General features: G+C 49.4%; 1 protein-coding gene across 4 annotated transcripts in view; it reads left to right on the top strand.

Annotated features, from left to right (window-relative positions):
- ltbp1 (latent transforming growth factor beta binding protein 1) overlaps positions 1 to 26,598 on the top strand; it is a 124,633-nt gene extending 98,035 nt beyond the window's left edge. For 3 of the 4 annotated variants that reach the window (XM_061227503.1, XM_061227502.1, XM_061227501.1), the window contains 12 exons: positions 135 to 257; positions 764 to 889; positions 1,537 to 1,665; positions 5,736 to 5,858; positions 6,394 to 6,525; positions 7,625 to 7,753; positions 14,397 to 14,540; positions 18,202 to 18,363; positions 19,406 to 19,492; positions 20,378 to 20,506; positions 22,653 to 22,794; positions 26,435 to 26,598. In XM_061227503.1, coding sequence (XP_061083487.1) covers positions 135 to 257; positions 764 to 889; positions 1,537 to 1,665; positions 5,736 to 5,858; positions 6,394 to 6,525; positions 7,625 to 7,753; positions 14,397 to 14,540; positions 18,202 to 18,363; positions 19,406 to 19,492; positions 20,378 to 20,506; positions 22,653 to 22,794; positions 26,435 to 26,453 — 1,445 coding nt within the window. In that variant the 3' untranslated portion in view covers positions 26,454 to 26,598. The remainder of the gene's footprint in view (positions 1 to 134; positions 258 to 763; positions 890 to 1,536; positions 1,666 to 5,735; positions 5,859 to 6,393; positions 6,526 to 7,624; positions 7,754 to 14,396; positions 14,541 to 18,201; positions 18,364 to 19,405; positions 19,493 to 20,377; positions 20,507 to 22,652; positions 22,795 to 26,434) is intronic. The other variant, XM_061227504.1, reaches the window with a different exon arrangement.
- The last annotated feature ends 216 nt before the right edge of the window (positions 26,599 to 26,814 follow it).

The following is a 26,814-nucleotide window of genomic DNA, read 5'->3' as shown; positions in this document are numbered from 1 at the left end:
ACCAGTTCCACTTATGACCGGTCGGTCGGAACCAATTACGGTCGTAAGTCGACGACTACCTGTATACACATATGGACAGTATTTGGCAGAGTAAGGTGTTCCAGTCAGGGCTGATTGTGGGGTTTGTGGGGCAGATGTGGATGAGTGCTGGGATGAGCGGATCTGCTCCAGGGGGCACTGCCTGAACACTGAGGGCTCCTTCATCTGCCGCTGCGGCCAGGGCTTCAAGGTCTCGCTGGCCGGGGACCAGTGCGACGGTGAGCATGCCCCCTACGCAAACACATATCACACAATGTGTGTGGGGGGTGTGTGAGGGGTGTATGGGGTGTGTGTGGGGGGTGTGTGTGGAGTGTGTGTGTGAGGGGTGTGTGGGGTGTGTGTGAGGGGTGTGTGAGGGGTGTGTGAGGAGTGTGTGTGTGAGGGGTGTGTGGGGTGTGTGTGGGGTGTGTGAGGAGTGTGTGGTGTGTGTGGGGAGTGTGTATGGGGTGTGAGGAGTGTGTGGTGTGTGTGGGGAGAGTGTATGGGGTGTGAGGAGTGTGTGGTGTGTGTGGGGAGTGTGTATGGGGTGTGAGGAGTGTGTGGTGTGTGTGGGGAGTGTGTATGGGGTGTGAGGAGTATGTGGTGTGTGTGGGGAGTGTGTATGGGGTGTGAGGAGTGTGTGGTGTGTGTGGGGAGTGTGTATGGTGTGTGAGGGGGGTGTGAGGAGTGTGTGAGGAGTGTGTGTGGGCGCTGCCACTACATTAACCTGTCGCTGCGTTCACAGATGTGGATGAGTGCCAGGAGCTGGCGGAGCCCTGTGGCAGTGTGGGACAGTGTGTGAACAACATGGGCTCCTACCACTGCAGCTGTCCCCAGGGCTACCAGCAGCTCAACGGCACCAGCTGCCAAGGTGAGGTCTCTCCAGCGCACGTACTCACACATTAACACACACACACTCACACACACGCACACACACACACACACACACACACTCACACACTCACACACACACTCACTCACACACACACTCACTCACACTCACACTCTCACACACACTAACACACACACACACTCACCCATTAACATACATACACTCACACACACGCACACGCACACGCACACACACACTCACACACACACACACACACTCACACACTCACACACACACTCACTCACACACACACTCACTCACACTCACACTCTCACACACACTAACACACGCACACACTCACACATTAACATACACACACACACACACACATTAATATACACACACACACACACACTCTCACACACACTCTCACACACACACACGCACACACACAAACACACACACACACACACTCTCACACACACACACACACACACACACATCCTTGTGCACCTGTGGGGAGCAGTGGCCTGGCCGCAGCAAGGGGGCAGTGGGGAGGTGGGGAGGTGGTGTGACTGGAAGCAGGCCAGGGGGCTTGTTGACAGGCAGCTCCAGAACACCCCCGGGATGGAGGCTGACGTCAGGTCTGGTCTGCGGCCTCTCTGTTCCTCTGGCGGCCCCCGCAGATGTGGACGAGTGTCTGGAGGACCCTGAGCTGTGTGCCCCCCACGGGGCGTGCGTGAACACGGACGGCTCCTTCTCCTGCGACTGCGAGCAGGGCTTCACCACCGCTGAGGACCCGCACACCTGCGAGGGTAAGCACCGCTCCCCCGCCCCCCTCCCGCCGGGGTCCCCCCTCTCTCTCTCCGTAACCGCCAGACACCCCGGGCTCAGCCGCTGACAGCCCTAGGCTACCTAATCCTATTTAGACAAGCGCAGCGCAAAAACGCAAATCCATGTTCCCCAACAGTATTTTCAATCATCCACCAAACCCCTGTTCTGCAGTCGTTATTCCTCCCAGAGGGGCCTGCAGACAGTTACTGAACCCTCGCCTCTTCCCCCCCCCCCCGTTTGTCGTGTTTCCAGGGAAGCCCGCGTCTGCGGAATCGCTTCCCAGCCCGGTGCTGCAAGCCAGCACCCATCTCGGGTCATCTTTAAGCCTGTATGCATGAAGTATGGGGGAGGAGGCATCATTTTTTTCGGTCGTCACGGTACGAACATGAGAACATCGATGTCTGTGATGCTTTGATTTGAGTGGCCCGTTAGGCTGTACTGCGGCATCTCGGGATCAGAGGCACAGGGTAGGGCCGTGTCCTTCTGAAACCAGCGCGGTGCAGCCCTGGTGTTACTTTCTTATACTCCCAAGATGGAGAAGAAATATAGAGCAGTAACTGAGATAGGAATATTGGCGTATCAGAATCCCTGACTAGCCATCTCCTACAATTTTTCCTTTCCCTCCTAAATCAGTGTTCACCGATTTCACAAAAAATCAAGGAGCGAACTTAACTTTTAAAGTTAGGTTTTTTTGTGGCCGGGGAAGTGCTGATTTTGTGAATGTGCGGGCACGTGGAGAGCAGCACATTTGTAGCCGTTTTGGCCTTCCCCCGCCCTGGTGTCCTCGACGCGGGGGTTTGATGGTGCTCACCTGCTGCGTCCCTCGTGCCGACGCCGTGTCTTCCCCTGTCCAGCCCCGGGGCCTTGTTGCCTTTGGACGGACAGGATTAATTACTTCAGCAAATGCCGCTGCTGCTCCTGCCCGGAGCCCTGCCCGCTGCCAGAGCTGTTTTAAATGCCCGGCCCTGCAGCAGGGGAGTCTGGGAGCTGGGCTGGCTGTCTAGACGGAGAGGAATATTTCCTACAACCTCCACCTCGGCTCGCGCTCTCTGTGGGGCGGCTGGACGACACGGAGCCAGAACGCTGTACATGTCAGCAGAGTGCGTGTGTGTGTGTGTGTGTGTGTGCGTGTGTGTGCGTGTGTGTGTGTGTGTGTGTGTGCGTGTGTGTGTGTGTGTGTGTGTGTGCGTGTGTGTGTGTGTGTGCGTGTGTGTGTGTGGAGCTGTCTGTGTGTGTGCGTGTGTGTGTGTGTGTGTGTGTGCGTGTGGAGCTGTCTGTGTGTGTCCATGTGCGTGTGTGTGTGCCTGTGTGTGTGCGTGTGTGCGTGTGTGTGTGTCTGTGTGTGTGTGTGCGTGTGTGCGTGCGCGTGCGTGTGTGTCTGTGTGTGCGTGTGTGCGTGCGTGCGTGTGTGCGTGTGTGCATGCGTGTGTGTGTGTGTGTCTGTGCGTGCGTGTGTGCGTGCGTGCGTGTGTGCGTGTGTGCGTGCATGTGTGCATGCGTGTGTGTGCATGTGCAGAATGACCCTACCTGAGGATGCTTTTGTTATGTTTGTATGTTTGTGGTTTTCAGTTCTGCCTCTTGCTCCCTGACATCCAAACACAGAGCTCAGTGCGGACAGACAGCCCATTATCCCGTACTCAAACCCCTGTTAGTCTGTTAAGTGCGGTGTGTAGTCCCTGCTGTGTCTTACAGCCTAGAATGGGTTTAGCAGGTGAGTAAAAGGAGACACGTTAACATTGGTTAGAGAGAAGGGCGAGCACCTCCCAGCTGGAGGGTGGAAAAACAGGCACGGCCGACGGGACAGGACAGGGGGATCAGGGAGGGGGGCGGGCAGTGTTTCTGTCTTTTCCGTGCGGTGGAAACCGCCTCCTTGTTCCATGTCTCTGCTGTGGGCCACCGAGGAGCCAGGCAGGCCCTCTTTGATCTGAGGGAAAGGCCCCAAAATCAGCTGTAGGACAGAGGCCGTAAAACACCTCGGAGCCCCGGGTCGGCGGGCCTGTTTGCCTTGGCCTCCAGAAGCAGCGCTCAGGACCTAACAGGGACTCGACTGGAAAAGAATCAGAGGAGAGGCCCTCCCCCAGAACCTGCCTGCCGGGAGCCAAGAGTACCCCTCTCCCAGGACCACAGCTTGTCCTCTCATTTCAGGCTGGGAGAGAGGTGAGGGGGGCGCGGATATCACAGCTGGGCTCTGAGCCCTCCGGAGAGGGCTGTTCCACCACATACCTCATATTATGCTTTGGAAGTTCATGGAATTTGTTGAATTATTCTTTTTTTATTTTTTATTTTTTTGGTCACATCTATCACTTACAATGTTACCAAATCGAACTTCAAGCTCATTGAAACGCAATATTTCGTGATTTTTAATGCGTCACGTCGGCATTGGAGTGTCATCAGTCACGCACACATCGCTATTTGCTTACAAAAATGTATCAAAAATATAAATTGTGAAAAAAATTTCCATGAGCTGCAATTTCTGGAGAGAATCAGAACTTGAGCAACAATGCCTTTCTGTTGAGTAAGGAGAGGCAGCAAGACTGCACACAAAGTCTTGGAATGCATGAAGTCACCCTGCCTGGAATACCTACATTTCCAACTACAAAATAACTACACATCTGCATTTCCCAGGGAGAGACTCGGACTAGGAATCCACCTCTTTTTAATCAGTATCATTTACATGAACTGGCGCAGGTTTTCTCTCCCCGTCTCGCTCTGCCCTCCTCCCTCTTTCTCCGCCTGTGGTAAGAAAATAAAAGAGTGCCCTTATTTATTAGGAGGGATACAAATCTGAAGTCCGTTTTCCAGACTTGCTCAAAAGAAACACAGAGAGGAAGTGGAAAAGTGCTGGCAGATGAGGGCTGGAGTGGAATGGAGTGTAAAATATTATCCTGTTCCAGTGCCCAGCAGTGCTCCTCCTCCTGCTGTCTGTGACACTGGGAGTACTGAGCATTTCTGCTCTCCATCTGCCCGCTAACTGGACCCTGCCGCCCGAGAACCTCGCACACTTGGAACAGATTCAACTCCACAAGTTAGCGCAGAAACAGACTGCCCCCCCCCCCAAAAAAATGTGTCCAGTTCCGATTCACAATCTGCTAATAGCAGAATAGTGCTGGCTGGTTTTTTTGGCCGATTCGAGCGTATAGTTGGAGGATTTGTGGGTGGCCATTTTCATAGCTGCTGTCAGAGGGGAGGGGAGAAAGAGGAAGGTGTTGAGGGCTAATTTGCACCCAGAGAGGGCTGCCTTGCTAAGATCCCAGGGGGGAAGGTGGTTGGGAGGTGTGGAGAGTTGGCTAAATTACAGTTATAACAGTACATTATAAACGGGCACCTGTGCTACCACATTTTTAGGAACACTCATGTTCTCCACTGCTGTGCCTCAGTCTGGTTAAGTCTGTCTGCCCAGTGCTTGTATTGTAACGTAGAAGACTGTTTCTCATTAGCTGTCTACATCTCTACATCTGATGTGCATGTTTCTGTAACCCTCCTATTACATCACCTTCACAGGGAAGCTGAACTTCCTTGAAAGACGATGAGCTCACTCCAGGCCTATCAGATTAGGGCTCCGCTGCTAATCGGACGTATCGTGGGGTGCGTCTGCGTGCGCTCGCGGGAGTTCCTGGTAATAACTGCACATTCCTGAAGAGTGCGTTCACAAATACCGACCGACACTGTGAACGTCTGAAAACCCAGCGCGTTCTCCGCGGTTTCCGGCGCTCGCTTTCATTGCACGTCGGAGCGTGCGTTCCGTACGCAATGACACAAGCCGTGACCGCAACTTGGACTCGTAAGCGTGTGATTCTGACCCGGGTTCCTGGAAAGGGCTGTGACGGGACATTTACGATATTCGTGCGGTGACTGAGTACTTTGAGCTGCCCAATTAATTGTCCAAAAATAAGCTTCCTTCCTCTTACTGCAAAAATACCAAAGGAATGAGTCTCGTCCAAACTATCCTTCCAGAAATCACAAGAACTGCCCGTGCGGCACTCTCCTCAGAGGGAGAGGGGCGATGTTTGGCGTCTGTCCAGTAACTCAAACAGGTGTGTGTCTCTTGCAGATGTGGATGAGTGTTCGGACGGGACCAGGTGCCTGAGCGGCTCCTGTGTCAACACCAGGGGCTCGTATCGGTGCCAGTGCGCTCTGGGATACCGTCTGCAGGCCGATAACGACACCTGCCTGGGTAACGTCACGGTCCGGCCCCCCCGCCGGGGCGTATCCCATCATGCCTTGAGCATGGCTTTGGTTCTTGGGGCGTCGCAAAGGCTGAAAGGCTTCTTCCTGCTGGTTTCCTGTTGACGTGCTGACATGCTGAGGGCCGATTGGTCCCCCCGTGCCCTCTTCCCCTGCAGTTCATTGGCTGTTCAAAGAGTCATTTCTGCTTTCATGACATTCAGCGTGAACGGAAATCTTGTTGGGGTTTTTTTTTTCTGAAAGAATGTCAGTGCATTTGCTATGAAAATGTTTACTGTAATGCAGTATGTCACAGACAGTGTATTCATTGCAAAATGCCATGAAAGCATCCTACATCCCAGCATCGTAGTACAATCAATGACACTTTCCCCCTAAAAAAAAACTAGCACAGGATGTGAACACATTCACATTAATGGATGTACTCTTGACTCACCATTGCCCCGTCTCCATATCCCCTGACACACTTGCACTGTGAGCCCCGCCGGCCCTCTGTCGCTGAGCTGAGAGCTGTTGCTCTCGCGCAGATATTGATGAGTGTGCACTGTTGGGCCGGAGCATCTGTGGTGCGTGGCGCTGTGAAAACACCCAGGGCTCCTACAAATGTGTGGTCAGCTGCCCCCCCGGCCACGCCTTAGGGCCCAGCGGCATGTGCGCGGGTGAGTCGTCCCAAATGCCGCCCCCCCCCCCCCCCCCCACATGGAGAACCTTCTCTTCATTCCATCCCCCATCTTTCATGCCTGTGTTTGGCTGGCTGGCCATCGACGTTGGGGTCAATTCCTGTTGTGTTTTGGAGTATATTTTGGAAATATACTACTGGTATGTGGACATATCAGAATGACATAGTAAGTTATGTATCGGGAATCATTGATCTGGATTCATACGGGGGGGGTCTGGTAGGGATTGGAAAAGAGGAATTCACCCCAGCTCTGCTATCATTGCATACATGCAAGACACCTACAGCCAAAAACTACTAATAGTGTGCGTGGAACATCACCGCCATTCCATTATGGTGTGGTCACCGTCTCATCTCTTGGCGTTGAGCTTGTGTCATGCTTTTCTCCTTGAGGGCTCTCAGCTTGACTTTCGCAGCCTGGATTCAGTGGTGCAAACTGTAGGCTTCAGCCTGGGTAACCTTTTTTTCAGTGGGCAAAACCGTTCCAATCTATCCAATCTGTTTCCCTGGCATTCAGAACCGCTGCTGGTGTGGTGTTGGGTCTGCACTGAAAAACTTTTTGTCCATTGCTCCATTGTCATCATCAAGCTGGTCTTTGAATGAGATGCCATTTGCTGTTCATTTTGATATTGCTCTCTTGCAACCTTCCGCAAGCTTATTTTTCTGCCTGCTGGTGTATGATGGTACTGCTTCTGTGCACGTTGGATACTTGTGTACTGATTAAAATGTGTAGTGTGCAGTTGGGTAAATGTGTTGGGTTTGGCTAAAGTATGATATGCGCAATAACAAACATTCCCATTATTACATAATTCAGTCGTGATTCTCGGGTGTGTCTGCTAAGAAAAAGGTAAAATGTTTGCAGTTCTTTTGGAAAGGCTTTTTTTTTCGGTCTACTTCCGCTTCCTGCCAGTAACGTATCATTTGGGGTGTTCCACCGTGAGGGTTCTGCACCCCATCGCCGTGGACACGCCGTGCTGTGCTGTGATGTGCTGTGATGTGTGTTCACCCCATTGGCTGCTCAATCCCACGGGGATGGGCTGATAGGCTGGCTGTGCTGACGCGTCTCCCCGTCTCCTCCGCAGACGTGGACGAGTGCGCGCTCAACGGCACGGTGTGCGGCCCCCACGGCTTCTGCGAGAACGCGGTGGGCTCCTTCCGCTGCCTGTGCGACCGGGGCTTCCAGGAGTCTCCGGACGGCCTCGGCTGTGTGGGTGAGTGTGGGGGCCCCGGATACGCCACGCCCGGTTACTCACCGCTGGGGCCACGGCAAAGGGGGGGGGCGGGGGGGGGGGGCTGAGGACCAGAACTGACATCAGTACCTGAGAACTACACGTACTGTAGGTTAGCCTGCTAAAACATCAACCACCGAATCTTGACTATACTTCATTTTTTAGTTTTAGTTAGTCGTGTGTATATATTTTCTTCGTGTATTTAGTCTTTATCTCGGCTTTATTTTGCCCTGTTTAGTGCTTGAATTTCCTAATGAAGGTAGTGCAAATTAACAATAAACCCTTCTAACTAACCCCCCCCCAAACACACACGTACACACACACTCATGTCTCCTTCAGGGAAAGTACACAGCACTATATCACACATACAGTTATACCACACCATGTTAATCTCAGGAGCTATTATAAGTTTATATTGTATTATATGTAGTAAATAGGGTCAGTGTTGGAAAGCTTGCATAGATTTATCAGAGGAAAATACGCGGCTTAATTTAACACTGGAAGAGCCTCTGACAGCAGGCTGCCTGTGTGTTTATTAATAGTCTGTGTTCATACCACTTGCCATTATTTATCTGTTAATGGGCCTGCTGCAAGAACAACTACTCTGAACAGATTTGTTCTTAAATTGTGTGTGCCTGTGATTTAAAACCACTTGCTGCATTCACCCATTTTCTTGTATCTGCAATTTTTTCTCGCGTTTTCCATACATTAGCTCAAAATTTTTGACTAAGCTATGGTAAATGCCAATACAATTTTTCAGTTTGAATAAATGAACCTGTTTATCAGTGGTATTTCACTTTGTAACTGTATTGTAATATAATTCTGAATTTATCAATATATTTATATTAATTGATATTAGCTATTGAGGCTATTGTGTGCTCCTAGAATAGGTAGCAAATATAATTAATAACATAGTTATGGGACAGAATATTTATTTGAGAGCACATGGCTCCTTTATGGAAGTGAACTTTGCATCTTGCTCGAGGTGTTCATGGAGATGGGTGGCTTATTGGTAAGTGACCTATGAACTGTCAACTATGAATTGTAGCCATGCAGACTATCTTCAGTGAGCTGAAATTCCGCATTTCCTCTGGGTGATGGAGGTTATGCTTTAGCTCCCTGGCTGATGATACCTGCAGCATTTCCACAGCAGGCAGGAGCGCTCATATAACCAACATCAGGCACTTAGGTCTCTTAATTCCAGTGCTGACACTGCTAAAAATGATGTGCTTTTGTTTATCAATCTCAGAATGCTGGACTTCAATCTCAGAACTTGTAATGTTCTTTTTCTTTGATGCCATTTTTATGAATGACACTTCTGGACAAATTGGGCACCACATCTAGCATTATATGGAATTTTTGGAGCGTCAATTATGCTAATTCACAATTCTCATCAATGCGCATTCATTTACGGAACAGGTGGGATTCGTTGTGTTTCCATGCTCATTTAGGAAAGTTTTCTGAAGTTAAAAGTGTTTCTTGAATCTGACGTGGCACACTTGTACGAGCTCGTTGTACAGAAAAAAGTATGAGAAAGTTAAGATAAGACTACTAAAATGTTCTGGCACGAGGCCTCATATGTCTGTGGAATTATTCTTGTGAGGGAGTTTTTAACAGTCCTGTTTAATGAGTTTCCTCATCCTTAAAAACAACCAGCTGTTCCTCCCAAAAAAGCATACGCTCCCATCTTATCACTGGGCTCATAACACGCGGAGTCATCATCTTTATTAAATATGACTCATCCCTGCTGCAGGTAAATATGAGCAGATGTGGGCATGCTTCTCTGAGCTGACATGCTACCTCCTGTCCTTCATTACAGCACATTAATATCCAATAATCTGCAATTCCCATTGTTTTGTCAAAGGAAAGCTGATCCTGGTGATATTTTTAGCGTTAAACTAAACATACCGATAATATCATGATTTTCCATTTGATAAACCGTTATTTGAAATGTACAATATATTTGTCAGTGATTTGTGCTGAGAAATGTGTTCAATAATATAGAAACATTCTGTCAAATATAATATAACAATTAGTGTGACTTTGGTCTTATTGGGATATATCTATAATCAACAGAATGTATTTTTAAACAAAAAGCAAACATTTGTAAGCAAAAATGATATATTTCATAAATATATTTGTGTGAGTGAGTCCATCTATTATAATATATTGCTTAATACATAGTCCCCCAATCGGGAGTTTTGGGGGTCTAGCTAGTCTGTCCCGCTCTAAAACGTGATCCATTCTGCACCAGATACCCCCCCCCCCCCAGCCAAAAATAAAAAAACCTCTTAGTGGAAAAAAAACTATCCATGTCACGACTTTGATTGATGCAGCCGTTTGTTTTCATTCGATTTAAGGCCTGCATGCTGGTAATGTTTTAAACATGTTCCCTGGTGTCTGGCCCAAGTCCTTGGTCGAGTGATTGGGAGAGAGAGCACTGGTGTCGAGACTGCAAAGTGCCCTCTCTCGCCCAGCGGTATACACGCAGCGATTAGGTCTGTGAGCTGTTCCACACTGCTTACCCGCACTGGAGAGGCAGACACAAACACATATGCCCAGAAACAGGAGCTGCTGTGGATTTTCCCCACACACACCAATATGGACAAGCTCCAGGGTCTTATGCCTGTGTCTGCTGTAGAATATCAGTGGAGTGTAAAAAGAAACTTAAACCTTAAAACTATGATTGATTCAAAATAATTGAATGTGTGGAGCCACCAGGGCATGTTGTGCTGGCAATTGGAGTTGTGTGGTGAGTTCCCACAATGCATCTCACAATGTTTTCTGAAAGGCACCATCGCTGTGTTCAGGCTTCACCCTTCCAGCTCCTCGCAGAAGCCTTTTTAAACACACAGCGAGGGACAGAGCCTATCGCACAGGAAATTGCTTGCGCTCCGGAGTCTTTTACATAACGCAGAGGCATTAGCCGTCTAATCGTCTGAGGGCTTTTGTGGCCGCCTGGATAGGACGGCTGTCAGCAACACGCAGGCCCTCTGCTTTACCTTCCAGGAGGAAATCGCTGCGATGACAAGCCTGTCAGATTACACACCATCACAGACCAAAAACAACAACAGGAAATGGCCTGTCTTTCCCTCTCTGAGCAGCAGAACTGATGTCTTCCTCACCTCTCAGCTGGCTTATTTTTCTAGCGCCGTCTCCCATCTCCCATCTCGTTCTTTCAGGAGAAACAGAACAAAACAACACATGACCATTTCATCAAGTCTAATTGAAGGCTTGTTTTTTATGGGGGGGGGGGGTAAGTGTGGAGTGGTCAGAGGGGCGACAGAAGCAAACAAGTTCATGTTTTTGGACCTAAGGATTGGGGCTCATTTGTCCCAGAGTGCAGTTCCCATCTTTTCCAGTTTCCTCCGGCCGGAAGGGCTGTCAGAGTGCTGAGAGCAGCCCGCAGGCAGCCGCACGACAGAACATTTCCTCAAACCCACACCCCGTTCCCCCCCCCACTCTGTGCCGCCTGGCAACCGCTATTGGGCCCCACCCAGTTCTGTGCTGCCAGCTGCCTTCCATCCTCCACCAGCCCCCCCCCCCATACACACACACACTCACACATACACACTCACACACACACACACACACACACACACACACAGACACACACACACACACACACACAGACAGACAGACAGACAGACACACACACACACACACAGACAGACAGACAGACACACACACACACACACACACGCAAGCATACACACACAGACACACACACATACGCAACCATACACACACACTCACAACCACACACAAGCATACACACACACACAGACACACACACATACGCAAGCATACACACATACACTCAGACCCACATTCACCCCCAACCACACACACACACACACACACACACACAGCTGGCTTTTGTCTGACTTATCCCTGGGAGTGGCAGACAATGCTTGGCAGTATTTTTTTTTGCCGGTAGTGTTCTGTCCAGTGAATTTTTTATTAAGAAGTGCAGTCCATTAAGAGTGGATGTCTGTGCCTGTTTCCCCTCTGTCCTCAGTGAATCTCCCATCCCTCTCATGCAGAAGACTGCTTCAGGCAGTCTCTGAATTAAAAGGTCTAATTAGGCAATTGAGTGGCTCTGACAGGCAGGTCTCCCTGATCCTCATGTCTGTGCAGTCATAAGATTGTAACCCCACTGTGAAAGGCTCTCCTTGTACTACTAATGGTATTAAAATTCTGTGCTTTATTTTTCAGCACTATTTTAGCTTCTTTTTTTGGGGGGGATATGGATCTCAGAAGATTGTGACTAATTATGCAACTCATAGACGATGCTTCAAAATACTTTCTGCAGTCTGCTATGAATATTTAGATATGTTCTTGCTGATCACTCCATCTCTCAATTTTTTATATCTTCATGCTGAGATGTGCCAAGCAGGCCGTGACACTATGTTTGACGCCCCCCCCCCACCCCCCGCCCCGCAACCCCACTCCCCCACCCCCGCACAGCTCCTTCTGTCTGTTATCCTCTTAGCTTTTCCTAAAATAGACACATATCCTCTCTATTATTAAATAATAATAATAATAATTTTTTAACATAATATGACTAAGTTGCATCTTAAATACAGGTAGGTTATGAGATTGGGGAGGGAGGCTTGTGTGGAAATTATGACAAAGAGGTGTGAGCTTTGTTAATTGACCCCAATGGATAAAGATGTATCCGCTAATTAATTAGATTGAGAGTATAAATGATGGCTGTTTTTGTTTAGGCTAAATGCTAGCCGCGAAGCTGTGCTTTGGAAGGGATGTACTCATGAGATGAGGCGCCATTGTGGGTGAAACGAACGGAAGCAGAGTTTGGGTTTTAATGTCATGAATGAATTATAGATTCACTGCAGCCTCTTGAAGGAGAATATTTTCAGTGTGTTTGTTTCAGACATTGTGTACCCGGATTGTTTACGGTTCTGTCAGAATGTGAGGGAACTCGTGTCCGAGATCTGTCGCGTTCATCATGAACCTTTCGTTAGCCGGGCACGATGCGGTATTAATATTTTTATGGCATGCCTTAAATCAGTGGATGCATTTCCCGGTGCAGAACGGAAACTGTGAATGACCCAGGTGGGTGCTGTTCATTTGTAGAGGTCCCCACCGCCCCAACCACCACCCACAAAATGGCCCCGTAAAATGCTTTCAGATTTTGAAAGGCTATATAAAATATAGTAAATTATTATCTGTATCATTATTATTATGTCTAACCACTGAAAAGGCTATTTTTGGTCAGGCCCTTTGAAAAGGGTCTATTCCACAGTGAAAGTGCGTTTCTTGGTTTTTATTTCTGAGTGACCAATGAATTATATGTTCGTAAAAAGTAATCCCAGGTGCGCTAAATTTTTTTCATTCTCCCTTTTCATCAAACCTTTTTGTTTTTTGGACCGTTTTATATACAGCGTGTCATCAGTGTTGCCAAATGATTGGCAATTTCTTTCCCAAATAAAATAACAAAAAAAAAAACTCACTCAGAAGCTTCTGAAATGTACTTGAGATCTATGAATATAAATTGGATGGGAGAGGTGCAAATCTCTCCCATGACTGCCCCCTGAAATACGCCCGGCTTCGCAGATACGGCCACGGAGAACGTGCCTCGCCTTTGGGGCACTATTTATTTTGTCGTGTTTCTTTGCCCCTTTTTTTTTATTACTGCTTTTTCGGCGACCCTGAGACCGTGACCCCGCATCGTGCGTGTCGACTTGTTCCGTCACACTCAAGGTTCCGCGGACGGCTCGCCTACGCCATCTGCGAACTGCGACCGCAGTATCTATACGCATTCTTTATGGCCCAATTCACAAGATAAAGGCCAAAATAACTGTGAAATATAGCCTGTCGGCTCTGCCTGTCTGAGACGGTACGGGCTTAAGGTGGGCACTGCCAGAACAACATTCCTCATGAATGTTAAATTACTGGATGGGGTGATGCGTGGTGATTTGGCCTGTGATTTACGGGGAGTTGGGTTACGTGTAAATCAGAGAAGTGTGAGTCCTGCAGACGGTACCTCTCAGTTTCAGTGTTTCTCTTTCACGCATGGAAATTAAGGCCTCCTTTGAAATATTACTTTTTGCAAAGAATTACTACAAGAAATGTATTCAAATTCAAACTGTTCAACTTTTTTGTATATTGCACACACACACACACAGACACACATACAATGCAGTGTATAAATAACAGTTAAGCATGAATTTCATGAAGGTTAGTGGATAAATATTGATTTAACCCTTGTGTAGTCTTAACATTCTGTATACTCCCCTTGTCCTAAGGGTCTAAGGGTTCACTAAACCCCTAAAATAAAGCAGCTTCATTGAATTTTAAACCCCAAATCTATTTTGCATGAAGAGCTCATCATCATCACAAACTTTGTCATCAAATATCAAGTTGAAGAAAAGATAATTGAGGGGGGTTTTCTCTGCTGTTAAACATAGTGGCGGCCATTCCCCAAGACTGAACACGGGTTAAGTATGTCACTGAACGCTGGAGAAGGTTCAGCCGTATTGTCCCCAGAGAAGGCTGTACGTGGTGCGGCGCTGTCACCCAGGGGTTGTGGCAGTTGCTGACGGCGGCCGGCTGACGTTCCCCTTCCTCTCCCCTGCCTCTCCCCTTCCTCTCCCCGCAGACGTGAACGAGTGCGAGCTGCTGAGCGGCGTGTGCGGGGAAGAGGCGCTCTGCGACAACGTGGAGGGGGCCTTCCTGTGCGTGTGCCCCAAGGAGAACCAGGAGTACAACCAGATGACCGCCAAGTGCACCTCCACCGCCGAAGGTGAGCCCTTTCTCCCCCCCACCCCCCCGCCCCCGCTCTCCGAGCCTGCTCTGAGCCTGGTGCCCTCTCATTTAAAAAAATAATAATAATTTATGTTATATTTTATTGCCCTCTCATTGTTCTGTGATACCCAGACAAGTATCTTACCAAGTGCACCTCCACCTACACAGGTGACTCCTTTCACCCCACGCTACCCTCTGAGTCTACTCTGAGTCTGCTCAGAGTGCCCTCTCATTTTTAAGAAAGTAAATTATGTCATTGTATTTTAGTGCCCACTCGTTGTTTTGTGATACGCGTACATAGGTATTTTTCTATGACACATGGATAAATGCCATGGTTAGGTGAATCGATAAAGACGTTAAGTTTCCTTTATTTCCATATGTAAGCGTCAGTTAGGAACTGAAATGGAGGCTGCTCACCTGGACTGAACTGTGTCTGACGGAGCTGAATTATCTTCTCCAGTGCAGATTTATGCGTGTCTGTTTGCTTCTGCCTTTTTCTCATTGAGCAGTTCCAGTTCTGAGAATGCAGTGTGTGTGGAGGGTTTGTTTCTTCCAATTACCCTGGCCCAGTCGGCTAATGAGCTCTACAAATCACCTCCGTTTTCCTGATAGATTAGGCGTCAAAAAGTCTCGGCTGTAGGTCATGAATTTATCGAAAAATAAATGTAAAGATGTAATATTATGCAGATGTATGGGTTCAGTTGAAATGTATCCAGAAATGGATATGCCCCTTGGTCCATAGTATTGTGACATACGCTTGTAAAATATGCTATACAGATAAATTCGATGTGATTTGTTTTTGATACACATCCTCACTCAGTATAAAGTGCCCAGGAAGGAATTAATTTAATGTTGCGTGACAACTTCATATCTTCCACAGACCGGCTTTATCATAATAAGATTTTATCAGATTCTGCAGCTCTCTCCTTGTGCATACTTTAGTGTGACTTTGGGCTTAAATGTAAGTTACGATTTTCAATCTTGTCCCAGGATTTGAATACAGGAATAATTCTGCAGGCTTAATTACATCTGTTTTCTTCTTTCCGACTGTACGTTCATTGTGGTCATAACCAGACCAAAATATTGTGATCCCTGTTGATAGTTTTTGAAAGGCATCTTTTCAAAAATGATTTCGACATTGTAGACTGAACTACGTTTGTTCTGCTGAAGGCAAGGAAAGTTTACATATCGTATTGCTAAAAGCATTTTTTTTTTTTTGAATTTCAGAGGTATATTTCACCTTGTGTAGTATTTTCTCTTTATTGGAAGAGAACAAAAATACAGAATGGAAATGAAAATGAAAACCGTGGCAGTGTGCAGGGGCCTCCAGCTGAAATGAGAGGGACACATTTGGGCTGATATTTAGTATCGCCGTGAGACTGTGGCAGAAATAAACGAGGTAACCATATAAAAACCGGGGGACACACGTGGTGTCGGGTGGGGGAAGGGGTGTTAACAGCCTTAACCCCATCCAGGAGCCTGGCGTTGGGGCCAAAGGAAGCGATATCGGCGGATCGCCTGACCATCCGCTCTGCAGTAACACTGCTAATTGGTAAATGGTAAATGGTTGGCATTTATATAGTGCCTTTATCCAAAGCGCTGTACAATTGATGCTTCTCATTCACCCATTCATACACACACTCACACACCAATGCTAGCATGCTAATACCAAGCAGGGCTCTGTCGCCTCCCACAGACCAGCATTCCTCCCCCCAGGGACAGTGCTACCTGCCCTGCCAGGAAACCCCGCCCTCACCTGCCGGCCAGGTGAACTCCTCCAAGATTGGGTTTACACTGTGAAAAGGCCCACATTTCATATTTCAATGCCCCCGCAGGTCCTAACAGACAGCGTGATTACGTGCTGGGACCATCCCACGGGGGACAGGCGAGGCGTGTCCGGATAGAGACCACAGTATAGGGAAATGAGTTAATCAGGTGTGCTAATGGGCTCTTACACTCCAGACAATACTGTGTGTCCCCTTTAAAAAAGATCCTATATCCATGTCTTTACAAAGGCGAGGGGGGGGGGGTGAGGGGGGGGGAGAGCCTAGTGTTTGTCTGAGAGGAGCAATTGGAGACTAATCTGGGGTGATCTGTAATTACCCAAAGAGAGCTTACAGGGCGAAAAACGCTGTAACATGACCCCCGGTAGTCACGCAGCCAGAGAGAGGGGGTTAGGGGGGGGCAGGAGGGGGCGTTGGAGGGGGTGTCTCTATTCTCCAGGTGTATCATTAAGCTCCTCGGCTGCAGCTGTGCTCTCAGGCTGGGGGCCCGAGCGCGTTTATCATGCAGTATATCTCTCCGAAAGCCTCTAATTGTCTCTGTTACACTCCTGCGCGGGAAATGTCACATTATGCAGTAAAAACCGAGGGGAGCCCGGCCCCGCCGCGTTAACCCTTCCCGGGGACTGCGTCCGCCAGTCGGCCCAGACCGACGGGAAACGGGGGTTCTTTTCTTCTTCTCATTAATTCTGTCGTTCTCGGAGCTTCTCGTTTCATTCCTGCGTCTGTCTGCCCCGGCTCTGATCATCTCCGCAGAGCTGCCGCAGCGCACAGCCTCTCAGTGGCCAGGCTCTGATATCATCACCCTCGGCCCCGCTAATGAGCGCGGCTGGAGCCGCTGCTCCCGCGCCGCTTACCGCCAGCCTCCTTATTCTGCGCCTAACGATTCATTTTAAAACCTGTAGTCTGTGTCGGTCGTCGTAGATACGAGCGTGAAATACGCAGTGTAGTGTAACGCTTTTAATAATGCTTTACAATTAATCTTACGGATGCGTATGGAGACAGTAGAACGGTGGGGTTGAATGTAAATGTGCATTCCGGTTCTCACAGGCGCCGAATGTTACGGTAAAGACCGGCAGCCATGTTGTATCCCAGAGGGCTGCAGTGTCTGTGGGTTTTTGTGGTTTCCTTTCAAAATAAGCTGCCAATTAGGCCTTGAGAACAAGATGTGTGAAATTATTTTTAGCCAATCAATGGCTTGAATGAATCACTGGTGCCAAGAACACCCTGAAAAGCAGCAGACACTGCGGCCAACCAGGACTGGAGTTTGACACCTGTGTTGTATCCAAAACTTCCCTTTTCCCTGCACTGGTCGTGTGATCGTACACTCTGCTGCAGTCGGCTCTTGACTGTAACTCCAGAAACATTTTCCCATGACCCCCGGCACCTGCTGCTCCACTTCGATCAGGGTCAGCAGTTTGGGTTGTAGTTACTGCCAAATAAACCCCCAGAGCTTGTCTGAGATATGCCTGTTCATTGTCTGGTACGGTATGTCGGGTTACGAGCATATTATGCATCATCGCACTGTAAGTGAATACAGATCATTTGCGGTGTTAAGTGACCTTAAGTCCACCTTGTCTCGGGAGCCTTTTAAAGTTCCTGACATTTTAGCTGAAATATAACAGGGATCCTATAACTAGCTACACGGGTAGCTTGGATTTTTGTCAACAAAATGGAAGTACCCATACAGAAACATGTCTATAAGCAGGAATGGGAATCTGTGTGCACCTGGGTGCAGCATGTACTAGGTAATGCTAGCTGCTTGCCAACGTGACAGTGAATCCTGTCCTGTAATGTCTGTTTCACCACATCTGTCCTGTTCATATCTGGTCAGCCCCTGATTGGCTGCTGACGGGCCCTTGTGTGTGTGTTGCGCAGAGTCGTCTGTGGAGCGGAAGGAGTGCTACTACAACCTGAACGACGAGAATCTGTGTGAGAACGTGCTGACCAGCAGCGTGACCATGGAGGAGTGCTGCTGCACGCTGGGGGCGGGATGGGGCGACAACTGCGAGGTGCACCCCTGCCCCGTGCACGGCACAGGTGAGCTGCCCCGAAACCAGCCCCGCCGTCTCCCAAGATCAGCACCCCCCCCCGACCCAAAAGCAACCGCGCCGTCTCCCAAGAGCAGCACCCCCCCCCCCCCCGACCCAAAACCAGCCCCACCGTCTCCCAAGATCAGCACCCCCCCGACCCAAAACCAGCCCCGCCGTCTCCCAAGATCAGCACCCCCCCGACCCAAAACCAGCAGCCCCCTGACCCAAAACCAGCCCCACCGTCTACCAAGATCAGCACCCCCCTGACCCAAAACCAGCACCCCCTGACACAAAATCTGCCCCACAATCTCCCAAGATCAGCGCCCCCCGACCCAAAACCAGCCCCACCGTCGCCCAAGATCAGCGCCCCCCTGACCCAAAACCAGCACCCCCCTGACCTGAAATTAGCCCCCCCAAAACTACCACTACTAACTGGATTAACAGCAGTAAAAATACATTTCCGAATGTATGTAGTGAAATGAGAAGTGGTGCTCCTGAATACTCGATACCACACATACCACATGATATCATATCACTATGAACCCTCTGGTTTATAATTTCACCAGCTACTGGTTGTCCACCTACTGTCTGAAGCATTTCAAAGTTGGACATTTGGCTTGATAAAGTCAAGTACAATACAATAACGGCAATAACATAACTCAAGTCCACATGTGTGAGACCGAACAGCGACGGCCAACAAAAACACGTTTTAAAGTTTTCAAACCCGTTTAAGTCATGCTTGACTTTAGAGTGTAAGTTGCTTTGCGTTGAAAGGGGGGGAAAAAAACTTGGATAATGGGTATGTTTTCGCAAGGTCTTAGAGGACCAGATATTTCACTGTAGGCTGACAAACTCTGCTTTGCAAATACATGCTGGTCTCATTTGGGGCCTTGGAATTGTGCTGCGAACCAAAAATTCACCATTTTGTGATTCTGTTTCGGCCAGAAAAGGGAAAGACGCGCGGTCTGACTGTCTGGCTGTTTTCAATTCCTCGGGTCGTAAGTCATCAGGCCGTTTTCTCACGCGGTTTTGAATTGTTCCCGTAACAGACCAGTTTGACCAGATGTGCCCGGCCGGGAAAGGCGGCGTCCCCACCGGTGACTCCATCTTCGGTTCGGCTGCCTCCAGCTTCAAAGGTAGGTCAGTCCCGGGCCTCGCGAGCCGGAAGAAGCAGCCCGCCATGTTCCACGCTGTACTCGTGTCCTTAGCGGTGTTGTTAGAGCCACATTCGCGATCCGCAGGGCGTTATCGAAGGCGTTATTTGTGACGCCGAGACCGGTGTAATTAGGGAAAGGGCTCTCAGCCGCCCTTCCGCCTGGTTGTTTTAGTGTCTTTGAGGTTTTTTTCCTTCCAGCGTTGAGTCACAGCGCGGAAACGCCCCGCCGTTGATGTTCACAAACACACGAGCCACACGTGTGGGGCAGATGGAGATGCAGTAAACCCCCCCTACATGTGCCCCCACCCTTTCTTACCTCCCTTTCCCGATGCTCCCCATGCCACCTACCTCTTCCCCCTCCCCCATCTCCCTCAGAGCATCCCTCGTTCCCCTCACATTAAACCCCGCCCTTCAGGCGAGTTTAACTCCGCAGTGTAATTGCCATGGCGATAATAGCAGTGGAGGAGCAGACACGCCCGGAGCCCGAGAGCGCTTCCTGAGTGGCAGAGTGGAGACGTCTTCAATTAGCCCAACCCTGTTTGTGCAGACCATGAAATTCTCACTGGCGAATACACACACCGGGGAGAGCGCGATAGTGGTTCTCAGGCCAGAGGGGGGACTGTTGGCACTGGTAGTCTTCCCAATGCACCTTAAAGTGTGACTACGTGCAAGTTTGAGATGTTCCTACAGAACTTAGCCCTGATTTCCATTCTGGCCGCGCGTAACTGCGGTTCAGCGCCGCCGAGCGTGGCCGAGGGTCGATTTGAAACTGCGTCATCGCTGAGCGTCAGCAGCGATCCGCCACTGGCCCGGCCGAGCGTGACGGGCGATCCTGATTGGCCGGCTTCCTCTTTCCCCTTCGCAGACGCGGACGAGTGCGTCCTGTTCAGCCAGGAGATCTGCAAAGACGGCTTCTGCCTGAACACGGCGGGGAGCTACGAGTGCTACTGCAAGCAGGGCCTGTACTACGACGAGGTCAAGCTGCGCTGCCTGGGTGAGTCGCGCCCCATTGCCTTACCGCTGCCTTACCACTGCCTTACCGCTGCCTTACCATTGCCTTACCGCTGCCTTACCGCTACCTTACCGCTGCCTTACCACTGCCTTACCGCTACCTTACTGCTGGCGGACAGGCGTTTCCAGCAGACATTTTGTCGCAGACCAGTTTAGGAGTTTAGTCTCATATCCAGGCCTGTGTGCCTTTTGGCGGTGGGTATCCCCGTAAATATCTCATGACGATGGTCTTAGTCAAGAGTGCAAGAAAAGCAACATCTCCCCCAAGATTTGAACCCGTGAGCTAATCTGGTGCCCTGACCGCAGAATCTCAGCCCTGGCTCAGGCGTGTGTCCGCTGCAGGAAGCGTGAGGCCCAGCCCTGTCTATATACCCCAGTCTGAGGTCGCAGCCCCTCCCTGTGTGTGTACCCCAGTCTGAGGTCATAGCCCAGCCCTGTGTGTGTACCCCAGTCTGAGGTCACAGCCCCTCCCTGTGTGTGTACCCCAGTCTGAGGTCATAGCCCAGCCCTGTGTGTGTACCCCAGTCTGAGGTCATAGCCCAGCCCTGTGTGTGTACCCCAGTCTGAGGTCACAGCCCCTCCCTGTGTGTGTACCCCAGTCTGAGGTCATAGCCCAGCCCTGTGTGTGTACCCCAGTCTGAGGTCACAGCCCCTCCCTGTCTATGTACCCCAGGCTGAGGTCACAGCCCCTCCCTGTCTATGTACCCCAGTCTGAGGTCACAGCCCCTCCCTGTGTCAGCGCAGGGTGAGCGGGGGGGGGGGGGGGGGGGGGGGGGGGCGGTGCTGAGGTTTGGGGCAGACTGCGGGACACGGGGCCCGGCAACGGGTCCCAAAACCACGACGCCACGCCACACCCGCCCCCACCCCCACCCCCCCCTCGTCTGCGGGAACCGCCCGCGGAGTTCCGCCACATTCGCTCCGGAATACTCTGTGAGGACGGCCTGGGCGGAGGGCTGGCCGGAGGTTTGACTCCCTGCCATCCTTTTACTACATCCCTTTTAAAACACCAACCGTGGAATTAAACAGCACTAAAAGAGCCCAGGCCTCCTGCCACATTTCAGACCAACCGGCTGTTTTAAAAACACTGTTTTTTTATATTAAATATCAACTTGGTTTAAAAACTAAAACACTGAAATGATGTTGTTTATTATTATTATTATTATTATTATTATTGTTGTTATTAACTATTGTATAACTTGGAAGGTCATATTGGATGTGTTCATATGTTGTGCCTGCATGTTTCAAAAAAACATTTTGTGTGTGAATGACCTCAGGAGGATCACTGACACCTGTTAAAAAAATCTGCAATTAAAGATCTGCAGTTTCTTATGTAGTATGTACGAACTACATCTTATAGTAGAGCAAACAATTCTAAAATAATCACAAATCACTCATAACCACTTCTGATTGACAGCACACTAACCAGAAGCACTGCTGATTAGTTAATAGGTTAATTGCCATCATGCCTTGATGTCTTCAAAAGGCTGAAACCAAATCATCTTGTAGGGGCAGTATAAGAATGTATTTCATTTTTGGGATAATAAAGAAACTCTCAGCTGAATAAAGTACGCTTACTTTTACCCCTCCTGAGGACAATGTGACCACTGGAAGGGGTTTTCTATGGATTTCTTAGCGCTGCAGTTTTTTGTTGGTTCCAGTTCAGGTACTTCAGGATTCCGGTGCTTCGTCATTTGGAGAGGCTGGTCTAGGTGTGTGGGACTGGCCCGGTGACTTTAAAAGCCATTTCATGAGCTGAGCTTGTAAATGGTCATGCTTGACGGTCGCCGAGAAAAGAACTTGTCGGTTCATGAAATGTGAAAGAATCATCATCTCAAACACAGGCTGATGAATGCATCTGGGCGGCGGAGGTCTGTCGCGTCTGTAAGGCCACTTTGCGGCCCTGATGGTTCAGTTAACACTCCATTGCTAGAGTGTCTCAAAGACCTGAATCATGTACCCTCAATCTCTGCATCTCCTAACTCGCTCTCTCTCTCCCACTCTTTTATCCTCCTCCTTTCTTCTCCTCTCTTCCTCTGTCTCTCTTTCCTTCCTCCTACCTCCTTACTACCTCAATCATCCATCCATCCTTCTCTCTCTCTCTCTCTCTCTCTCTCTCTCTCCGTGTGCAGACATTAACGAGTGTCTGGACGAGAGCACATGCATCGGGGGTAAGTGCATCAACTCGCACGGCTCCTACATGTGCTTCTGCGCCCCTCCGATGATCCTGGACCCAGACAGCATGCGCTGCCAGCCCGCCCCCCACCGCCTCGGGTAAGACCCCCCTCCCCCACACGGGCACACCTGGAGACCACGTTCAAGCCCAAATGTGTCCCATGTTCTTTCTATGGTTTTATAAAAATGATCTTTCGCACATATGGTTTAATCAGCCAGCAGCCATACCACTGTTCACCCTGCCCCAGCCAAGCCGCGGAGGCATTGGCAAGCTTCACTGTTCTCCCCGGCGGAGCCTGCGCTTAATGGATCTCGCCAGTATCTCCACGGAAAACATACGACCGTATTATCGCCAGCTGCCTGTCTGTCAAGAGAGGAAATTCAATTCTGTTTCCCGCGAGCGGCCGCGATGGCGGGGCCCCGCATTATCTGCCCTTACAGCCGTCTTTGTATTTCGTTTCCGCCTTCCGAGGTACCCTGCTTGCGTGTCAAGATCGAACTGATTGAAATTTGTCGGTAGCTGATGAGCTCTCGAGCGGTTGGGGCCGGCGCTCTGTGGTGAAATCCCTGTGGCTCATTGCCGTGGTAATCCAAACAGCGCGTGGATAATTCAGGTGTGCCGGCGCTGGCGCTGTTAAAAGTGGCATCGGAGATGTTCGTTTCCATGGCGAACATCTGTTACACGCTGTGATGTTACCGCTGGAGGAGTGACGATTGTAATTGGTCCCCTTGGCAGGGGCTCTGCAGGCTGGACCAATGAGAGCCAGAGCAGACCTTCCTGCTTTGGCGCTGTGTCCTCCTACTTGTCATGCTGATTACTGCAGTGCTGAAGAGTACAGATAGCCGTCATGCTGTAACATGCTTACATTTATTGAGACATACAGTATGCTGTGTGATGCTGAAGAACAACTCTCCTGGTTCAAATGCTGTTGGTCTTCTGACCGTGGGGTTTGTTTGCTAATTGTCCCATATTATCTGGGGTGCCCCGTATTACAGCCATTTTGCCGCTTTTCCTGAACTCAGGTTGCTGTGTGGTTAGTGAGCACTGCAAATGCAATTATTGAGCTGGATAGAAAATGAAAAGCATCACACATTTAAGTAAAATACACACTGTAGAACTACCCATGCTAATATAAACATGCTATTATTCACACCGCAAATGGGGAAATATCGATCACTACATCTACTATAGTGTCAGTTCTTTCAGGATTGCAGAATTCGTCATGTTTCATGTTTAATTATCAATTGTCAATTAACAACTTCTGTTTATAAACACCATGCTCATTAGTCATACGCGGTGTTTCCCCCATCCTGCCAAGTGATCACAAACTGGTTGAAACTGGTTCTTCCAGAGAAGAGAAGAGAGGAATTGATTGCTAACATGTTTTGATCTGAGTGTATTAAGCTGTAACGCTTTTAAGCAGTTTACACACGGACCTGACAGTGGTCTCTCAGCGGGGAGAGCTTGTCCAGTTCAGAGTGGAAGGCGCGAAGGCAGCTTGTGAAGGCTTGCCGTCCGGGCAGAACCCTTTGACCGTACTGGTGCTATGAGCTCATGCAGTATTAATAGCACTGCAACAAGGACGTCGGCGGAGCCAGGAATGCATTCCGGGGGGTGGGAAGTTCACACAGGGGAGGGAAATTATTACTTCTCCGGTTTTCCTCTGATCCTCTTCTGTGAGCATTTGTAGTTTTTTTTCTTTCTTTCTTTCTGATTAATTTCTGTGTTCATGGATAAAAAATGGCGGCATTCATTTGTAATCACAGAAAATAATTCTGCCCATTGTGTGTGATGTACCCGCTGGCTTTGCTGTTTGGTTTAAGTTCCTGCAAAACACAAGAGCATTTATGTTACTTCCAAGACCGCAGGTTGAATGTGACTGGAATAATAAGGTGCCTGATGCAACTTCGCTGCAAATATTGAAATCGGCCAGACAGTCTTACATATTTCACCTTTTAACTTGAATGCGAGCGAGGCCAGGGGACCAGAAAATTACGCTGTTGGCAAGCGTTTAGATCCGTGCTTCAACAAAACTAACAAAAAAATCAAGTAGCGAATTGCTGAAACCGCATTTAAGCGAGTTTGTCTTTTTTCTCAAAGACTTTTCTAATCTCATTCTGGACAGCAGTATGCAGTGGGGTAATTTACAAGACAAACCTGTGGTCATACTGATGTCAGTGCTGCTGTGCTAAAGCGTTTCTGTGGAGTGGGGGAAAATAATAACTCCTCGCCTTATCGCTTCAGCGGTGCGCTGCCTGCATTTGTTTTCTGTGTTTCAGTTGAAATACTGTGCGGCTGAGATTTCCGTGCCCTCTCTCTCGCACGCGGGGTCTAGAAAGGCGGCCCGTTAATAAAATATCTGGCTGCCGGATGAAATGTAAATCGATGGAATGAAATGTAGGAGTTGTACTGTCGCAATGAAGTCAAGGTGCATTAGCTACAGTACAATATGCAATTGCTCGCGCTGAACTGTGCTGCCTTTAAACTGCGATAGTAGAATGATTTAGGAAAATGAAGACTCCATTAAGTTTTAGGGTTGCGCTGATTATCTGGGCCGATGCTGATGGCTGCTGTGTACCCATGCATACAGTATCTGTCTAATCCACCGCTGACGCCCATGATTCAGCAACCTCTTTCCTCTCATGCAGGTACCGGGAAACGTACGTTTCTTTCAGGGATCTGCGCTCAGGTTAGCCGAGGTAGTCACCGCCTACCCTGTGAACATCCAGTGGGGGGAAAAAAGCGGTTGAATTGTGCACGGATGTTCATTAACCTGTTATTTCCTGAAAGCATTTTCAGCATAGCGTAGTTGTTGTTTTTTGGGGGTCATTTAACCCTTTGAAGAGTGTGGAATGTGTTTCCTAATGTCCGTTTTCCAGAGCTCCGTTGCTTTCAGTTACCAGTAGTGATTGTTAACGGAGAACATTCGAACGGCACACTTGTGATCTTGGAATAGGGTTAAATGGCAGCCGCGTGCTGAGGTATGTGGCTTTGGAAGTCTCCGGATAAGATGCGCTCCAGAAGGAAAGGAAGATGGAAAGGTGCCTTTCCGTCTGCTTTTCCCGCAGCGCGTTCTCTGCCAGTAAGCGCGCGCCGATATTCTCTGCGCACTGAAGCGAAGGGCAGTCAGGTGACGCGGTGACAGCACGGAATCTCAATGTCCCGCGGCTACTTTGAATACCCCCACCCTGGCAACCCCGTTTCTCTTGATAGCTGTGCTATGCCTGCCGCGCTATCAGAAAATCTCTTCCAATCTCCTCCTGGCTGCTCAGAGTCACATAAGTGAGGGAGTATGGATGGAGACTGACTAGGGCTTGAGACAGTCAGCCAGTCATTCAGTCAATAGGAAATGGTAGATTGTTCCTGCCAGAATAAGGTCTTAAGTCAGCCAGGATTTCTAAAGATTTCTACTGCTGCATAAGTGCCCCCGAGCTGCAACATTCTTGCCAATTGGAAATGATGTTATCAGTAATTTTGAGTTCTGTGAATTAGGTTTCTGTTAAATTTGCACAAAAAAGGCACAATAAAATCATGTGGCTATTCCCATTGCATCCCATCCGGGAACGCCTTGAATGGCTATTCCACTGTGAGGAATCCTGAGAAGTGCGCCCCCTGGTGGCCGATGTCATAATTGTGACACACTACATACTGCACCCCAGTAGTCCCCCACTGTAGCAGTCCAGTCCAGCCACCGTTGTTAACTTCCTGTGTGTGTGTGTGTGTGCGTGTGTGTTTCAGAGCCCTCCGAGCTGTTTGATATCTACGAGGACATCTGCTGGCAGAGGGTCACACAGGAGTCCCTGACCTGCACCAGCCCGCTGGCTGACCGGAAGACCACCTACACGGAGTGCTGCTGTCTGTTCGGGGAGGCCTGGGGCATGGACTGCGCCCTCTGTCCCATGAAGGACTCAGGTACCTCAGCCCCCCCGCCGGCCGCGCTGGCCTCGCGTTTATCCGCGGGGTTTACGCCGCGCTGCGGACGTCTTGGACATGTTTGCGTCGACGCCCGAGGAGGCGATGACTTCCGGTGGTAAATCGGTCACGTATGCAGCTGTCTGCAGCCCTTTGTCCTGGAGAGCCACGTGGTCTGCTGGGTTTTTGTTTTCGCCTTAATACTC

Source organism: Conger conger, chromosome 18, assembly GCF_963514075.1.
Source record: "Conger conger chromosome 18, fConCon1.1, whole genome shotgun sequence".
NCBI classification, from domain to species: Eukaryota; Metazoa; Chordata; class Actinopteri; order Anguilliformes; family Congridae; genus Conger; species Conger conger.
This window is presented reverse-complemented; position numbering and strand designations above follow the sequence as displayed.